The sequence below is a fragment of the Lissotriton helveticus genome, chromosome 5_1 (assembly GCF_964261635.1).
Source record: "Lissotriton helveticus chromosome 5_1, aLisHel1.1, whole genome shotgun sequence".
NCBI classification, from domain to species: Eukaryota; Metazoa; Chordata; class Amphibia; order Caudata; family Salamandridae; genus Lissotriton; species Lissotriton helveticus.
Genome location: NC_136065.1, coordinates 1020848337 through 1020865838, shown reverse-complemented (window position 1 = coordinate 1020865838; position 17502 = coordinate 1020848337). Strand labels below are relative to the sequence as shown.

The window sequence follows — 17502 nt, the reverse complement described above, 5'->3', positions numbered from 1 at the left end:
TAATAAAATTGTAAATACTGATACAATCAGTGGCGTACAAAATCTGTTGCCCAGTCGCATTAGTAGTCGATTAAACTAGTTTTGCAGCCCAGATGATTCTAAAGTAATTAGAGAAATAGCTATGATAGGTATTATGGTGTTCGAGGCATGTGGGATGCTGAATTCATATCTGTGCATAGATCGCCGCCTAGTGCTGGGTCCGGATGAAAGCACTTTGTTGTCTTGGAAGAGTCTTCGAAGTATCACGAGATAGGTGACTCCTCCCCTGGACTACAGTGCGCATGGGCATCTTCTCCATCCTTAGATTGTTTTTTTTCCATCATTGGGTTCGGATGCTAACTCCAAACTCCAACTTCGGAATCGAAAACAAAACTTTCTAAAGGCCAAAAGGCCTTCGGCTTCGATGGTATTGTTCTCGTTCGGTACCTCCCTACTCGATCCAGCTTTCCATCTCCCTTTTCGACGCCACATGAGCCGACCGTCGATGGAAAGAAGCCCTTTTAAAAGGTGCCCACAATGCCACTCCAAGTTCCCACATACTGACAAACACTCAGTATGCAACAAGTGCCTTTCCCCAGATCATAGGGAAGAAACCTGCCCGGCCTGCGCCCAGTTTCGGTGGAAGAAAACCATACGGCTCCGACGGGCCGCTAGGCAAGAGATGCAGCGACAGGCACCGGAACCGGACAACATCTTCGATGATGACCAGGATCTACCGGACGCTCCAGACTCGGACCTAGAGATCGTCACCGTCGAGGACTACTCGTACTACGATGACGAGATCCCACCGGGGCAAATCGTGAGTACACTGCCCCCGACACCAATAAGCCCGTTACCGAAGGCTCCGGTCGAGGCATCGCCAAAAGGCCTTAGCCAAGATCATAAAAAAGTTTCGCCAGCCCCGTCATCCGGCTCGGCTCCGAAACCTTCAGAGACCCCAGGGCCCAGTAACATCGTACCGAAGAAGGTTCCAGAGCCAAAAAAGGTTGTCGACACGAAGGGCGTCAAACCGAAGAAGGCCGTACAGCCCAAGAGCGTCGAGCCAAAGAAGACTGTCGACCACAAGAAGGCCGCTCAGCCAAAAAACGTCGACCTCGAAAAGGTAGTCGAACCGAACAGGGGCACGCAGCCTAAGGGCGCTGAACCGAAGAAGGTCGCCGACCCGAACAAGCCTACCGGTCCAAAATCCGTCGACCCGTCAAAGGTCGCCGACAAAAAGGGGGCCGTACCGAAGCCCGTAGCACGGCCGGAAAAACCTTTCGACCCAAAGAGAAGTGCTCCGAAAACACCAGTCGATCCGAAAAAGAACGTCGACTCGGAAAGGACACTCATCCAAAAAAGCCTACGGAGCACACAAAACGTGCCGACCCGAAAGTTCCAGTCGACCCCAAATTACTCGTCGACCCTGAACAAGGGCCCAAGCCGAAAAAAAGCAAGAAAACACCAAAGGTCGTCGAAAAAGAAAGTGTTACCGACCCAAACAAGTCTAACACTCAACCCAGGACTGTAGAGGAAGAACTCTTCCACCCAGATCCATCAGACGACCAAGCAAAAATATACATCAATCCAGAGACTGGTAAAGTTACCATCCTGCACAGAAAGAAGAGGCCTTTGGACTCTGGCTCACATTCCCCTACCCCATTAAAGAAAAAGGACTTTGGGACTTCTCCCTCTAGACCCTTTATTCCTTTTCAGCCTATCATGCCTACTACACCCTTTAATCCTTACATCCCTTACTCTCCTTCTCACCACGGGGACAATGAGGGTAACATGGAGGATGAGCCACAACCTCAATATGATTTCCCACAAGATCCTCAACCACAAGAGGAACCATGGGAGGAGCCAACAGACCCTTACAACACCCACCCCATCCCTGAGGTACCCTCTTATCCTACCAAGCGGTCACCTACAGATGACACCATAGTCTTCAATCAACTCATAGACAGGGCAGCACAATTCCACAATGTAGATATGCATAATGACCCTGTTGAGGAAGACTTCTTATTTGACACCTTCCACACTTCAGAAAAAAGTGTTAGAACACTTCCCATGTTAAAAGGAGTTCTAAAACATGCACCTGACATATTTAAGGATACAGCCAGGGCACGGGTAATCAACCCCAGAATAGAAAAGAAGTATAGGGCAGCTCCTAGAGACCATACTTACATCAAAGGACAGTTACCACTAGACTCACTGGTAGTGGCTAATGCACGCAAACGGGCCAACTCCCAAACAACAGGGGAAGCACCTCCCCCTGATAAATAGTCAAAAATACTGGAGGCATCAGGCAAAAGGGTAGCAGCACAAGGCTCCAACTCATGGAGGATTGCTAATACACAAGCCCTACTGGCTCGTTACGTCTGGGCGCATTATGATCAACTTGAAAACCTAATGCAACACCTGCCTGAGCCCTTTAAAGCACAAGCTAATGACCTCATACAAGAGGGAAAATTCATAACAAATGCCTCCATCAAATGCGCGCTTGACGCAGCAGACACCACAGCTAGGTCAATTAACACTAGTGTCTTATTACGCAGACATGCATGGCTGCGTATTTCCGGTTTTAAGAATTAGGTGCAGTCCACCATTCTTAACCAACCTGTCAATCAAGATTTTCTATTTGGCCCTGCTGTCGACACCATTTTGGATAAAATGAAAAAAGACACAGAAACCGCAAAATCAATGGGGGCATTGCAATTTAAGCAACACAGAGGCTCCTTTCGGCGCTCCTCATACAGGGCAACTTCACGAGGAAATACCTCGCAAACATCTACCTCATACAAAAGTAACACACAAGGTTCCTTCAACAAGAACACAAACAGAGGAGGTTATAGGGGAAACAATAATAAGGGAAGAGGACGTGGAGGCAATAACACCAGAGCCTCCACTGCCACAAAACAGTGACTTCATTACGCTGCCCCCAGACCACATAACACCGGTCGGAGGCAGACTCCAACAGTTCCTACCTGTCTGGCACGCAACTACCACGGACAGGTGGGTGAGAGAAATTATCCAGTATGGTTATTGCCCAGAACTGACTTCTACACCACCAAACATACCACCCAGACATCGTCCTATGTCCACGGAACACATCACCCTGCTCCAACAAGAGGTGAAATGCATGCTGGAAAAGAGGGCCATAGAGCAAGTCCCTTTCCACCAGCAAGGAACAGGAGTATACTCCCTATACTTCCTCATTCCCAAGAAGGACGGCTCTCTCAGACCAATATTGGACCTCAGACCCCTAAATCAATATATACTATCGGAACACTTCCATATGATCACGCTACAGCAAGTGCCCCCGTTGCTCCAACAAGGAGATTTCCTAGCAACACTGGACCTCAAAGATGCGTATTTTCACATACCCATCCATCCAGCCCACAGAAAATACCTCAGGTTTACAATAGAAGGGCAACACTACCAATTCAAGGTTTTGCCCTTCGGGGTTACCACGGCTCCAAGAGTGTTTACAAAATGCTTAGCAACAGTGGCAGCACATCTCAGAAGGCATCACATCCATGTGTACCCCTATCTGGACGATTGGCTAATTCAAGCAAAATCGTACCAACAGTGTGCAGCACACACATCTCAAACACTTCAGTTGCTACACAGTCTAGGGTTTTCCATCAACTACCCAAAGTCGCATCTGCAACCATCCCACGCACAGCAGTACCTGGGAGCCACTATAAATACCTCAGTGGCAAAAGCATATCCGAACTCAGCAAGGATAGCCAGCATGCAGATACTCATTCGCAAATTCCTGCCACAACACTCTCTGCCAGCTCGAGTCTTTATGCAGCTCATAGGCATGATGACCTCCTGCATATTCATTGTCCCCCATGCCAGACTTCAAATGCGCCCATTACAAGAATGCCTAGCACGGCAATGGAACCAGGCTCGAGGACAACTAAAAGACCTAGTGTCGGTAGACAGTCGCGCTCACAACTCTCTGCAGTGGTGGAACCCACAAAACCTTTCCAAGGGGCGACTGTTCCAAGAGCCAGTTCCACAACTAGTACTAACAGCGGACGCATCACTGACAAGCTGGGGAGCCCATCTCCTTCAATACATATTACAAGGGCTCTGGACAAACAAACAGAAAAAGCTGCATATCAACCAACTAGAGTTGCTAGCGATATTCCTAGCCCTGAAAGCATTTCAGAAATACTTGTACAACAAGACGGTGTTGATCCGGACGGACAACATGACCGCAATGTACTATATCCAGAAACAGGGAGGAACGCACTCTCGACAGCTGTCCCATCTGGCACAAAGCATATGGAAGTGGGCGATTCCCAAAAACATTTTTCTCCTAGCAGAACACCTTCCAGGGAAGGACAATCAGATTGCCGATCTGCTCAGCAGGCACAACCAACAACTACACGAATGGGAGATTCACCCCCAAGTTCTCCAGCCATTCTTCAAAGAGTGGGGTCACCCAGAAATAGACCTGTTTGCCACAAAAGAAAACTCCAAATGCCAGTACTTTGCCGCCACGTTCCCACATCCGTTGTCACAGGGCAATGCGATACGGATGAACTGGTCAGGCAGATTTGCGTACGCTCTTCCCCCAGCACCGCTGATCCCGCTGGTGGCACGCAAACTGCGGCAACACTCACTCACGCTAATCCTAGTTGCTCCCACATGGGCGAGACAACCGTGGTACACAACGTTCCTAGAACTTTTCAGTAGTTCCTCATCAAAGACTGTGCCTTGCACCCCATCTTCTAACTCAGAACCATGGAGAAATCAGACACCCAGATCCCAATCAGATGAACTTAGCGATCTGGCTCCTGAGGTCTTAGAGTTTGGATACCTTAACTTGCCCCCAGACTGCATGAACATCATTAGGGAGGCAAGACGACCAACCACACGAGCGTTCTATGCAGCTAAATGGAAGAGATTTGTCATTTACTGCAACAATAACCAAATCAACCCATTAGACGCTTCCATACAAAACATTATATGTTACCTGCTGCATCTACAAAGATGTAACTTAGCATACTCTTCTATACGACTACACCTCGCTGCTATAGCAGCATACCTTCAAAACAGGCAACACCTTTCACTGTTTAGAGTACCAACAATCAAAGCCTTCATGGAGGGTTTGAAATGGGTGATCCCTCCAAGACACCCCCCCTCCCCAGTCTGGAATCTAAATATAGAACTTACCAGACTTATGGGACCTCCTTTTGAACCTCTACACTCATGCGAACTACAATTCTTAACGTGGAAGGTCGCATTCTTAGTTGCCATTACCTCACTCAGAAGAGTGAGCGAATTACAAGCACTAACAATTCAAGAACCTTTCATGCAGGTACACGCCAACAGGGTGATTCTTAGAACCAACCCTAAGTTCATGCCTAAGGTTGTATCCAATTTCCATATCAACCAATCAATAGAACTGCCAGTATGCTTTCAAACTCCACGGTCAGTAGCTGAGAGAGCCCTACACACATTAGATGTGAAAAGAGCCCTACTTTATTACATAGACAGAACTAAATCATTTAGGAAGACAAAACAACTATTTGTTGCTTTTGCACCACAACACAAAGGAAAACCTATTTCAAAATCAGGAATAGCCAGATGGATAGTTAAGTGCATTCAAATATGTTATCAAAAGGCAAAACGCACTTTAACCGTCCCCCCAAGAGCACTCTCTACAAGGAAAATGGGGTCATCCATGGCTTTCCTAGGAAACATTCCTCTTGAAGACATCTATAAGGCAGCCACATGGACCACCATACACACTTTCACAAAACACTACTGTGTAGACGTGCAAGCAAAACAGCAAGCTGCTGTAGGCCAGGCTGTCCTCAAAACTCTTTTTCAAACTGCTGCAGCTGGCACAGGTAGCCACCGCTAGAGGAGATACTGCTATACAGTCTATGCACAGATATGAATTCAGCAGCCCACATGCCTCGAACGGAATATGCTACTTACCAGTATGCATCTGTTCTTGGTATGTAGGACTGCTGACATTCATATCGCCCGCCCGCCTCCCCGGTACCTGTCGCAGCTGCAGCATTATCTTTGGCATGGCCATCTCTTACTTTCCTATCTCCATCTCTGCCACAATGGCGAAAAACAATCTGAGGATGGAGAAGATGCCCATGCGCACTGTAGTCCAGGGGAGGAGTCACCTATCTCGTGATACTTCGAAGACTCTTCCAAGACAGCAAAGTGCAATCATCCGGACCCAACACTAGGCGGCGATCTATGCACAGATATGAATATCAGCAGCCCTACATGCCAAGAACAGATGCATACTGGTAAGTAGCATATTCCAACTTCGACCCAAAAAAGAAAATGTTGGATGGCCACTGTGTGAGAGGCAAATAAAGCAACCTAACCAAATGGTTCAAACATGAGATGAAGCTGGCATCTGGGCCAGGAGCCTAATAACCCAAATAAAGATGACAGCACAGCGATGTTTATTGGAGCATCAACAGACAAGAGTATCTGGAAGCAAATTAAGGGGTTTCATCAGAAGAATAGTAGTGAGTCAAGAGACTGAGTTGTAAAATTCAATCCCTAGTGAAACCTATCAGCGAGGCAGGCTAAGTGCTCAGCTGGTATAGTTGCTCCAGTGAGCACATCTGATGGCCAAAGCTTACCTGAGTGTCAGAGTCCATGTTTCCTGCAAGTTTTTTGCATGGATAAGTGAAACAAGCTGCCTTTGACATGCCAGATTCACTCCATTGCAACGGCACATTTCAATGGCATGTGAGCCAAGGTGGTGATGTTACGGACAGAGTGACTGGGGCTCTGCAAATGAGCAGAGCAGACTGCCTTAGCCAATGGAGAGGGTGACACGGAGCCCAGACAGCCTGATAATTCTCCTCTATGGGGTCCGAAGACAAAAAATAGAACTGTGACAAAAAGCAAAATGTGAAACATAAATATAAATACAGAAGTGAGAAAAGTGATATGAACTGTCTACAAGGAAATAACGACGTAAAATCAGACGTATAAGAATAAAAACAAGGGCTTAAAGCAAAAGAAATTAAACATCATCTCTGTACAGCATCCCAAGTACGCAAACCATTCACATTAATGACGCTTGCCCTTTCTAGTGCTTGCCTAGAGACATCTTTAATTAGCGCCCAGCCATCTACCACTCCAGGCACAATATTACAACTTTGAATTGCTAAAATACCAACCAAGCCAACCTGAAATGAGTGAAAGCAACCCCCTGACACAGTGTTTCGCTCTACTTAAAGCTCTTCAGAGAGGTATAGCTTTGTCCAGGCACAAGGGAGCATCCAGTATGAGTCAAAACAATACCCTTTCAGGCATAGAGTGACGCATATATTATGTATGTAAGCTGTAATATTGTGCCCGGAGTGGTAAATGGCTTTTGTCATTTTACAGCTCGGCTTGGACGGCATTGTGCTAGTCCTATGCTTAAAGACTTTGATAGAAAAGCAGACATTTGAGGTGAGCAGATCTAGAGTGTTGCTGGTGTTGAGAGTGCTCTATACAGGAGCTGCTTTCCACCTAAACTAGAGAACTACCCAGAGTTCTCTACTTCTTATTTTTCACATCTTTTTTTCACCACCACCACTTCCTCCTCCTCCTCCATCATTAGTTAGTAGTTGCTACGACAGTAGGCCTTTAAAATGTTTAAGACAAATATGCACAAGTTCGTTTTTCTCTGTAAAATAGAAAAATTTTGTGAATTAGACTTGTCTGTTGTATCTTCACTAGGCTAGCAAAATTTAACATTTTCAAGGGTAAAGTCTGATGTTCTTTGGCTAAAGTCAATACGTCCATTGTCATATTATGGGAAGCTTCCTTTCAGCATGATATGTGCTGGAAGAACAATGCCAAGAAATGAATTAATGCAGTGCATTTTAACGTCATTATTTTATTTCTGGTGGGAAGATTACATAAATAATGAACGCTTTGTCCTAAAAAATGTAGAATTATTTAATTTTAACAATACGAGTGTTCAGACAGAAAGGAAGAGGAAGAAGAAGAAAATGTTTTTATTTTCGTGTTATATCTCTGTTCACGTCCTATAATGTAAGAATGTTGTGTACTAAAATGTCACAATTACTTTTAGTCCGCATACATAAATTGCTCGTATTTCTCAAAACACTCCACTTTATTGACAAGTAGCTCACTTTGCTTTTTGAAGGTAAGCGGTTCCTTTTGACCTCATTTGATCATTTTCTGTTTAGAGCTCGTTTTGCACATTTATCATGTGTCAGGCTCACTTTAACTTGCTTAGGTTGGTTGCTCATTTCACTCATTTTATATTATTTACCAGGTATGTTTCACATGTGCACTTTGTTCTTGTATTGCAGAACCTTCGGTGTTTGATATTAATGATTTGGATATTTGAATATGCCTTATTAATTTGGCTTATTTATTGTTTTCTTACACAATTTATGTGCCATGAGCATACACTTAAATTGATGAGTTGTACTATTTTTGATTCTCACATTACTGCTATAACGACAATTATATTTGATGAATAAATCTAATATTGAAAGGTCTAATTGAGTTCCTAATTTGGAATTATTCATGACAGAGTTTTGAATGCACTTTGCCTCCTACTGATCATGCAGATCAACCATTCTTGGTAGAACAGAAACGTTGACAGTTGCACAAAGGGGCTTTTAGTCTGACCTCTTCATCCATTGGTTCATTCAAGTGTCATTAACATTCTGGTCCTGTCTACCACAGCACGGGGTAATTGGTCATCCCATTTTATTCATTGATTGTCTTGCACTTAAAGTGACAGTATTTAAGGAGCCGTTTCGAAAGAGAGGAAGCAGAGCTGTGTAAGACCAGTGTGCGTAGGCACATTATGTTCAAAACGGTGCCAACCACCGAACCTTATGTTTTAGGTCTTAAAAGTATTCATGATCATCTTTTATTGACGATTTTTCGACTCAACCTTTTCCACTATCTCTTGTCTCAACCGCGTGGCTCCCACAGAGGTCAGTGTCTCATGCCCTGTGGCTGAGACGGAGTGTCTTCTCAGGACATGATGCACTTTTTAGTGTACTGCAGTTTTTATGATTTTCCTAGAAAATTATTTATTATACCTATCCTGACAAAGGCTGGTTTTAGGAGGGTAAGAACAGCTTTTATCTTTTTACAACTCCTTTCTACAGATACTGCTTTGTACACTCTTTATTTTTTTAAGGGTTGCCCTAAGACTCAGGTCAAGCTGTGATTAATTTCTGTATTGTAATCTATGTATTTTAAACTATAAACTCAGTGTAATTTGATGTACCAACGGTTGTTAGCCTGTATTGTGAAACACGTTTTTAATCATGCTTGTTTGACTTTTATGGTTTTACTCATAAAACCGAATAAAGTTTGTTGATGATGATGATGATGATGATGATGATGATGACAGCATTTAGCCTGATCACATGAGCACTGCTACCAAAAAGGAAGACACTTCAAAGCCAGGATGGTACTTTTATATTTTGGTCATACGTGATTTACATTGTGTAGGATTATTCCTGCCTTATGTAATATTACTATTCTCTTTCCTCCTCTGATGCTCCAGCCATACTCCCTCACCAACTTTCTTTGTTGTTACATGCAAAGTACAAGATCTATATTAGTAATCTTTTCACCATTATTTATACACAATCTGTTTATGGGGTAAGTTTTTGTCCTCTACGGCTATCTGATTCACAACATGGTAATTCCGGTAAACCACAGCATGTGCACTTGGGGGACGGATAATGATCAGGCAAGTATATATATACAGATGGTACATATAGTCATGTATATGAATGTTTCAATCCGTTTTGAAATAATACTTCCTTAGTTATGTAGTGGGATTTTTTTAGACTACTGAAGTATTTGATATCTAATATTGAGTGCATTAATATCTTGTTTTTGACATTAATGATCTTGCTAATGTAGTTTGATGGATTGCCACAGCTCTTATAATGTAAAATGTTTTCTTAAACCTTTCACGAAAACAAGTCACTAGTTGTAATGACTAATTATTTTCATTAATTTTTACAGGGGGAGGTATAAATGAGCGAAATCTACAGAGAATTCTGGAAGGATCTGGTGTTCAGGAATTCCACTGCTCTGCTCGGTCAACAAGGGAATCTGGGATGAAATTCAGGTAGCTGGATTATTCTTTTAAGTAAATGTGCATAAAATGTTTGGATTTTCTCTAGTTGATTGATCGGTGGAAAGGTGTGCGTAGGGTAGAGGCAGAAACGTGCCAACAATTGTTTAATCCTAAAAGCTCAGCGCTATCAATGCATGCTTATATTTCACAATATTGGCTAACTCTTTTGTTGCTTGCCATTGCTCTTATTCTATCATCCTTCAGGAATTCACCTTAAAAACACAGATAAAGTGCAGTTATGGTTACAGATTGAAAACAAATACTGAAATTCGCAAATTATGATTAGGAGCACAGTCCATTACTTGCACATTTGTCATGCAAACCATAACTCACATATCAAATGCAATGCCCCTGACCTCACCCTAAATGAGACAGATGCAATTACAAATATTATAATTCATATTACAGATGAGATAATATATTGTATCACCCTTACCACTTTGATAGAAACAACTATAAATGTAGTATCTGTATTGGTTTGACTGTGTGTTGTTTAATTACATTTCACTTTGAGATTTTACTTACTGGTATAAATAGCGTAAGGTCATAAGCATTGCTGTTGGTGTGCAAGTTATGGTTTACTTGGCTGTTGTGCGAGTTATGGATTGTACTCCAAACCATAACCTGGGAATGACAGTGGTTTTACCGGTTTTAATTGGTAACTTTAACTGGTCTTTCATTGTGTTTTTTCTGTGAATTTCTCAGTTTCTTTGCCCTACACCTATGTTGCGGTGTTCTAATCAAAGTTAACTATATAGCTTCACTTTAATCTTAACTTCTTCAGTGATTTTCTTTAGTCATATACCACATTGAAGTTTCCTGTTCAGGTGGGCAACATCCATGTGAATGACCTTTCTGACCTTTGGCTGTGGACAAAGGGGTTGGCCGAAGGCTAGTGACCACATATGACAGTTCTGTATTGAATACTTTTTTCCATTGTTACGTCACGCTTGCTAGGCAGCACATGCACAGCCTGTTGTGAGATGTAATTTTAGTGCAGAACGAGCTTAGTCTGCTCCTGTCTTATCATTGGTTGGCTCTATTGTCACGCACATTTGCAAGCTACTTATTCATCAGTATTTAAAGGCTTTTCTTCCTTCTCTTGTATCTGTCTCTCCCTTGGAGGAAGGTTTCATTACGTGTGTCCTTCCACAGCTTATTTTTCAGGATCTTCTTTTTTCTTTTGAGTGCATGTGTTTTCCAGCTTTCTCCTTCTTATACTTCTCTCCCCCTTGTCTAACACGCATCAGTGTTCCTCTATCTTGCCCGTGTGCTTCTCTCACTCTCCCACTTCGCTTTCTTATCCTTGTGCTTCTTCCCTCAGCTCCACATTGATTTTGGTTGCCCATTTGTTCCCCCTCCTTAGCACTCCCATTTGCTCACTCTCTGTATCCGTTCCCCCACTCCACGCATCAGTGCAACTTCTGCCACCCATCAGCACCCCAGTGTTGCTTCTGCCCACCTGTTTCCTGTGTCAGCCACTTCCCTACCTGGTCCACCTTCTTGAATCAGGCACCTACCCCTTTGTTGCAATGGCTTCCACTTCGGGGATGCTGTGCAGCATGGCTAAAACCAATGACAAAGCTAATGGGCCCAATGACGAGACATAATGGCTTTGCAAATGCTTTTTTTAAAATAGTATTTGTGAATCCAATGCTGAATCCAAGAATCCTGAGTTTCAGGAAGATCCGGGATACACAAATCCTGCAAAGGATTAGCAAATCCTGCATAAGAATGATTTTTTATATTATTATTATTGTATTGCTTGGGAGTGTCTCTTTCGGGAAGGCTTCCCTCACATGTGTCTGAGGGTCAGGGTAGGTTCACCCTGCTCCCAATTAATTATTTTCTTTTTATGTTTCCCCAACACTCTGTGCACTCTGTTTGGTAACTGCAGCTGCAATATAAATGTGTCTGTGATGTCCAGCGAATAAATATTACTATAACATGGCATATTTTATTGGATGGTGTAGGTATCATTCATTCATTCTAAACTTTATTTCGGTTTGTTTATGAACCATAAAAGTACAGCATAGAAAGAAAGCACATTTGAAGCAATAAAATAATACACATGTTACATCCTATTTCATATACACAGTCCATAGATTTCCATATGGTTATGGAGTCCCAATAAAATAATTAAGACAATAATTTATGTATGAACAGATTAAAAAGTTAAAATACAATAAAAGCCCAAAGTTTTCCTGGGACGGTTGACTAACGACAACCCATGGAGCTTTGTTGCTTCCGAAACATTCTCCGTCTTGTTAACCACATAGAAAACAGGAATTTAGCAATAGCTGTAACTATTAGTGCATTAGTATCAGATTTTAAAATTCTAAAAAACTCTAGATAATTCCTAACTCCCAGGTTCACACATAGCTGTACAATCCATTTCTTTCTACTGTTAGAGTAGGCAGGACAAAACAAAATCACATGCATTAAGGTCTCGTTTGGGTCCTCACAACCTGGGCAGGGGCGAGCTAGACCCTCTTTCCATTTGTCTGTGTATGAGTGCAGAGGCAGTGTGCCGTATCTGAACTGTAAATACAATTTCTTTGCTAGAACCGGTTCAATCCTATCTATTTCCTTCTCAAAGCTGTAAACATTCTTGAGATCTAAAAAGCTATCGGTAAGACTGGAGGGCCTGGCTAGTTGGAGAACTTCCTGTAGGTTATGATGTTTTATGGTCTCAGCCAGGGTTTGCCTCAAGGTAACTTGGCATGTGGCCTCCGGATTGGACCACAGGTTCTCCATGCCAATCCTGGAAGCCTGCCCCCTTATGAATGATAACCACTGTATTCTACTTGCACCTGGACAGGCCATCACGATCTTCAGTTCTTCTCTATAGCTCTCAAGCTCCGGGACACTCCACAATCTTCGCCAATAAAGAAGTGGACGAGAGGCGATTGCATCTGCAATTGGCCTCAAGTTTAGATCCAGCCTTAGTGGAATTAACGGTGTATTTTTCGGTAGAGAAAGCAACTGTCTAATGAAGTTATTCTCCGTTACACTGATCTCGCTTGCTGGTCGGTGCCCCCAGAGTTCCGCCCCGTAGAGAGTGGAAGATCTGGCTTGAACCTTATAAATTTCTAGCGGTACACTCACGAGTTTGTGCACGCAAGATTTCTGCACTCTTAAGATTCCCCCCGCGGACTGTGAAAGCCCTAGATTAGCCCTAGACATTTGGGTATCCCACCCCATTTTGTCATTCAGTGTCAGACCTAGGTAGACGAAGTTATTGACCCTTTCCAGGGGTCGTCCATCCATTTTCGGGTGAGGGCAATTAATTGTGCTGGCATTAAACACCATGTACTTTGTTTTGTCTATATTAATCACCAAATTCCTTTTCTTACAGAATTCGGTGAATTGGTCTAACACCCGCTGCATCCCCATTGGTGTTTTTGAAAGCAGCAGGGTGTCGTCCGCAAACATTAGTGCAGGAAATTTGCCGCCAGCTAAATTGGGGGCATCAATATTATTTGCGCTAGTCAAATCATCTACAAGGCCGTTTAGAAAGAGAGAGAATAGGGTAGGGGAAAGTACACACCCCTGCCTGACTCCCTTCTCAATTGGGAGTGCTCTTGTTAGCTGACCAGATTTACCATAGCGTACCTTCGCAAAGTTTCCTTCGTGGAGTCTTTTAAATTGGTGGCACAGGTAAGAAGGAATCCCCATATTGATTAGTATATTTCACAGTTGGTTCCTATCCACCATGTCAAAGGCGGATTTGAGGTCCACAAACGTAAGGTACAGGTTGCCCCCTTCCAGGACCACATGCTTCCAGTGAAGTACCTGGAGCCGTAGTAGTTGGTCAATAGTCGATGTTTTGGCTCTAAACCCTGCCTGCAAGTGGGAGAGAATATTGTTCTCTGTGATCCAGTCTTGTAGGCGTTGTAAAAGAAGTCTGGCATAGATTTTTTGAGTAACATCGATAAGGCTAATTGGCCTATAATTTGATGGTGCCAGCTGAGAGCCCTTTTTGTAAACCGGGATGATTTCGGCCCCCAGCCAAGTGCTAGGGAGTTCTTGTCCGTCCAAGATAGCGTTAAATAGGACAGTCAAGTAAGGAACCCATATCTTCAGCTCATCTCTGTAGAGATCACCGGGAATCCTATCCAACCCCGGGGCCTTATTAGATTTCAATGCTAGTACCGCTAGTGTCACTTCCGACAAGGAAAATAGAGGAGGGTGCCAATTTGGATCCATCCTCAAGGGAAAACTTGGTGAATCATTGTTTAGGGAAGCGGTGCTAGAGTAAAGATCTCTAAAGTAACCACACCAGGCTTCCTCAGCGATATTAGGATCGATCTTGGACTTACCCTCTACCTTCCCAGTATGAACCAGATTCCAAAAGGTTCGGGTATCTTTCGCAATTAATGCCTGTTTAATTGCGTACCATCTCTCGATTTCCCATTCAGATTTTGCATGGAACAGGAGATCCTTATAGGCCTTCCTTGCAGTCATAATGGAAGTCCTACTGCCTGTTTTGAGAGCGGATACTAGAGTAGTTTTCGCCCTCCTACATGACTGGTTATACCAGGGTTGGAGTCCCGTGGCTGCCGTTGGCTCTGCTTAGAGGGTTTGTAAAAACCGCCCGCCAAGACAGTCATTAATTCTTTGTGGATTTCTAAAATTTTAGCGCCTTCAGCATGATTTGGGACGCTCTCGTACAGTGTTGCCAACCGCTCTAACTGAGGAATTACACTTTTGTACATCGAAGCCAGGATTTCTGGTGAGGACTTAATAGAGGCCCAGCGGATTCTTTTGCCACCCTGTGTAACCCTAATATTACTAGAAACCGTGTCAGCCTCTTGGTGCACCCCCTCAGGGTGTGGCAGATCCAGGTCCACCACCAAAGGATTATGGTCACTTTCCGAACGGTCATGTACATGGAATTGACAGATCAGTGGCCATAAAGACAAACTAGCCATAAAATAATCAATTATTGATGAATGGCCCATTCCATTATAAGTACTCTTTCCTGGGCTATCCCCCGGAAAGCGACCGTTACATGCTCTAAGTGAGAATGTATACGTCAAAGATGTAAGCTGCATAACCATAGGTGACCAGGATTTGGTTTGATAGACATTGGGAACTGGAATCTGGCAGGCATCATCCTCATCTGACGATATCTGAGTAACCCCCCCAAGTGGCTCGTAGTGGCAGTTGAAGTCTCCCCCTATTAGCACCCTAGTCTCGCTAAGGAGGCTATTCAGTAAATCGGTTAAAGACTCTAAAGTCTGTGATGTCCCTCCCCCACTGACAGGGCGTAAATAGATATTAATGATTGCTATTTTGGGTGTGTTTGGGCGAGCTAGAAGAATGCATAATATATCGCGGCTATTGGTATTAATCCTTTTAACCGAGAACCCAAAGTGAACACCCACCCATATGGTCAGGCCACCAGATAGTCTACCTCTAACACCCTTTATTGCAGGTTCAGCGTAGGTAACAAAACCCATTCTATGGTGGATAGTCGTGGCCCATGTTTCTTGGAATATACAGATACCATAAGTATCCACAAAATCACACCAGTCAGTGCTATCTAGTTTTGTAGCCAAACCCGCCACGTTCCATGATAGGAGCGCTAGATATCTGCTTTTTCGGGTCGGTAGGTCAATTGACTGGTTGCAAAATATAGCAGGTTCTACAGTTAGGTCACCTACTTCAGGGCTCATCTGTACCTTAGAGGTATCGTGGCTAGGTATGGGGAGGTTAGCCTCGTGTGAGATGGAGGGGGCAGTTCTAGATTGAGAGAGTGTAAGTGTCAACCTAATCCATCTCTGTATGTCCTCGCGAGGTATCTCCCCTTTACCCACCCTTGAGCTAGTTAGAGGAGGAATAATGGAGGCGGGAAGTCAATCACAGCCGTCAAAGCAGGAAAGGACGCCATATCTGTTAGAGGTTTCCAGAGGGGTAAAAGGGATCAAATGCTCCATACTCCTGTTCCCATACGAGAAGTCCAACCCCCTGGAGGCATACTGCGGCCACTAACAGGGACTGTGTTCCACCCCGAGATGTTCCCAGTAGACAGGGGCCTGAACAAATGACCCGTGTGGCTATTGTAGGAAGGCATATACACATTCTTAGTGCGGTGGGGGTCTACGAACCCTCCGGGGAAGAGAAGGGGGGTCGCATGCGATCTTGGATAGAAGTAGGTTAGATCGTATGGGACTATGGCAGTGTTCAGATTCCCAGGGGACCCTGTTAATATGCATCTAACTGCCTCTGGGTTCCTAAAATTAATGACAACAATATCTCCCTTTAGGTTTTTTTCCCTACTGCCCAGCCAAGAGAGGCGCCTAACGTGGACTATCTCCCCATCGATGTAATATGGGAGTGGTCTAAATTGTCCTAGCCAGTGCAAAATCTTATTTTTTAGCTGGGGGTGCCCCTCCCTTTTGCCTGCTTCTAGGGTGGGGACGCCTGTGAGTACAACTAAGAATGGTACAGCCTCGGGGGGTAGTTCAACATTGTGGCCCTGTGCTTTATCATTAGTTGGCAAGCTTGACCTTACCCTTCCCAGTTGCTGGCTCATGGTACTGGGGTTTACACCGCCCTTCTGGGGTTCTCTTGCGGCCTGGGCTATAGATTTTACCGCTGTTGCCGCTGGAACCTGGGCGTGTTGGGATACCAAGTTTTTCCGCTGCATATTACTAGGAGGCTTATTAGCTATATTATTATCCTTACTGGAGCTCTTGGGAGAACCTACAGTTCTCGGTATGTTATTGCCAGAAGGTTTGTTAGCTCCTGTATTGCCATTATTAAGACCATTTGGGGCAACCGGGTTTGGAGCAGGGACAATTGGAATCTGAGGTAGAGTTGTCGGCAAGGTGGAAGGCCTTAAGATGGTCATAGGGGGACCTGTCCCATCTTTATCGGCAAGCAATGCCTCTAGATTACCTAGTCGATGCTCCACCCTCTTTAAAATATCCAGTATGGGAAGCATAAAGGACCTAAGTAACTGCTCAGCGGAGTTCCGCGAGGTATCAGAGAAAGAAAAGACTTCTTGGCATGATGGAGAAACTACCCCAGTCTCCCTTACTACATTGGTAGCAGACAGTGTAGCATTTGTGTCTAGGGTTGGTATAACTGTTGACTCTACATCAGATGGTACAGGGGTCTTAGTTATAGTTACACCAGTAGTCTTACTTTTCAGGGATTTGCCGAACTCGGAATGGCTAAGCTTACCCCTCTGGGGAGCGCCCAACCCCCTCCTCTTTTTGGTTGGAGGTGGGCCAAGAGCTTTGATCGTATGGGGTAACTTGCCCGTCCTTTTTGACAAGTCCCTAGCTGGAGGACAGGGCACATTTTCTACATTTAGTCCTGTACATGGAGCACATGAAGGCAAACCATTAAGAGAAGAGTCAATAGATACTGTG

At 44.1% G+C, this 17502-nt stretch overlaps 1 protein-coding gene across 6 annotated transcripts in view; it reads left to right on the top strand.

The window, feature by feature from the left end:
- CUTC (cutC copper transporter) overlaps nucleotides 1–17502 on the top strand; it is a 290281-nt gene that overhangs the window by 229223 nt on the left and 43556 nt on the right. For all 6 annotated transcript variants that reach the window (XM_078643544.1, XM_078643539.1, XM_078643545.1 and 3 more), the window contains one exon: nucleotides 10003–10108. In XM_078643544.1, the coding sequence (XP_078499670.1) occupies nucleotides 10003–10108 (106 nt within the window). The remainder of the gene's footprint in view (nucleotides 1–10002; nucleotides 10109–17502) is intronic.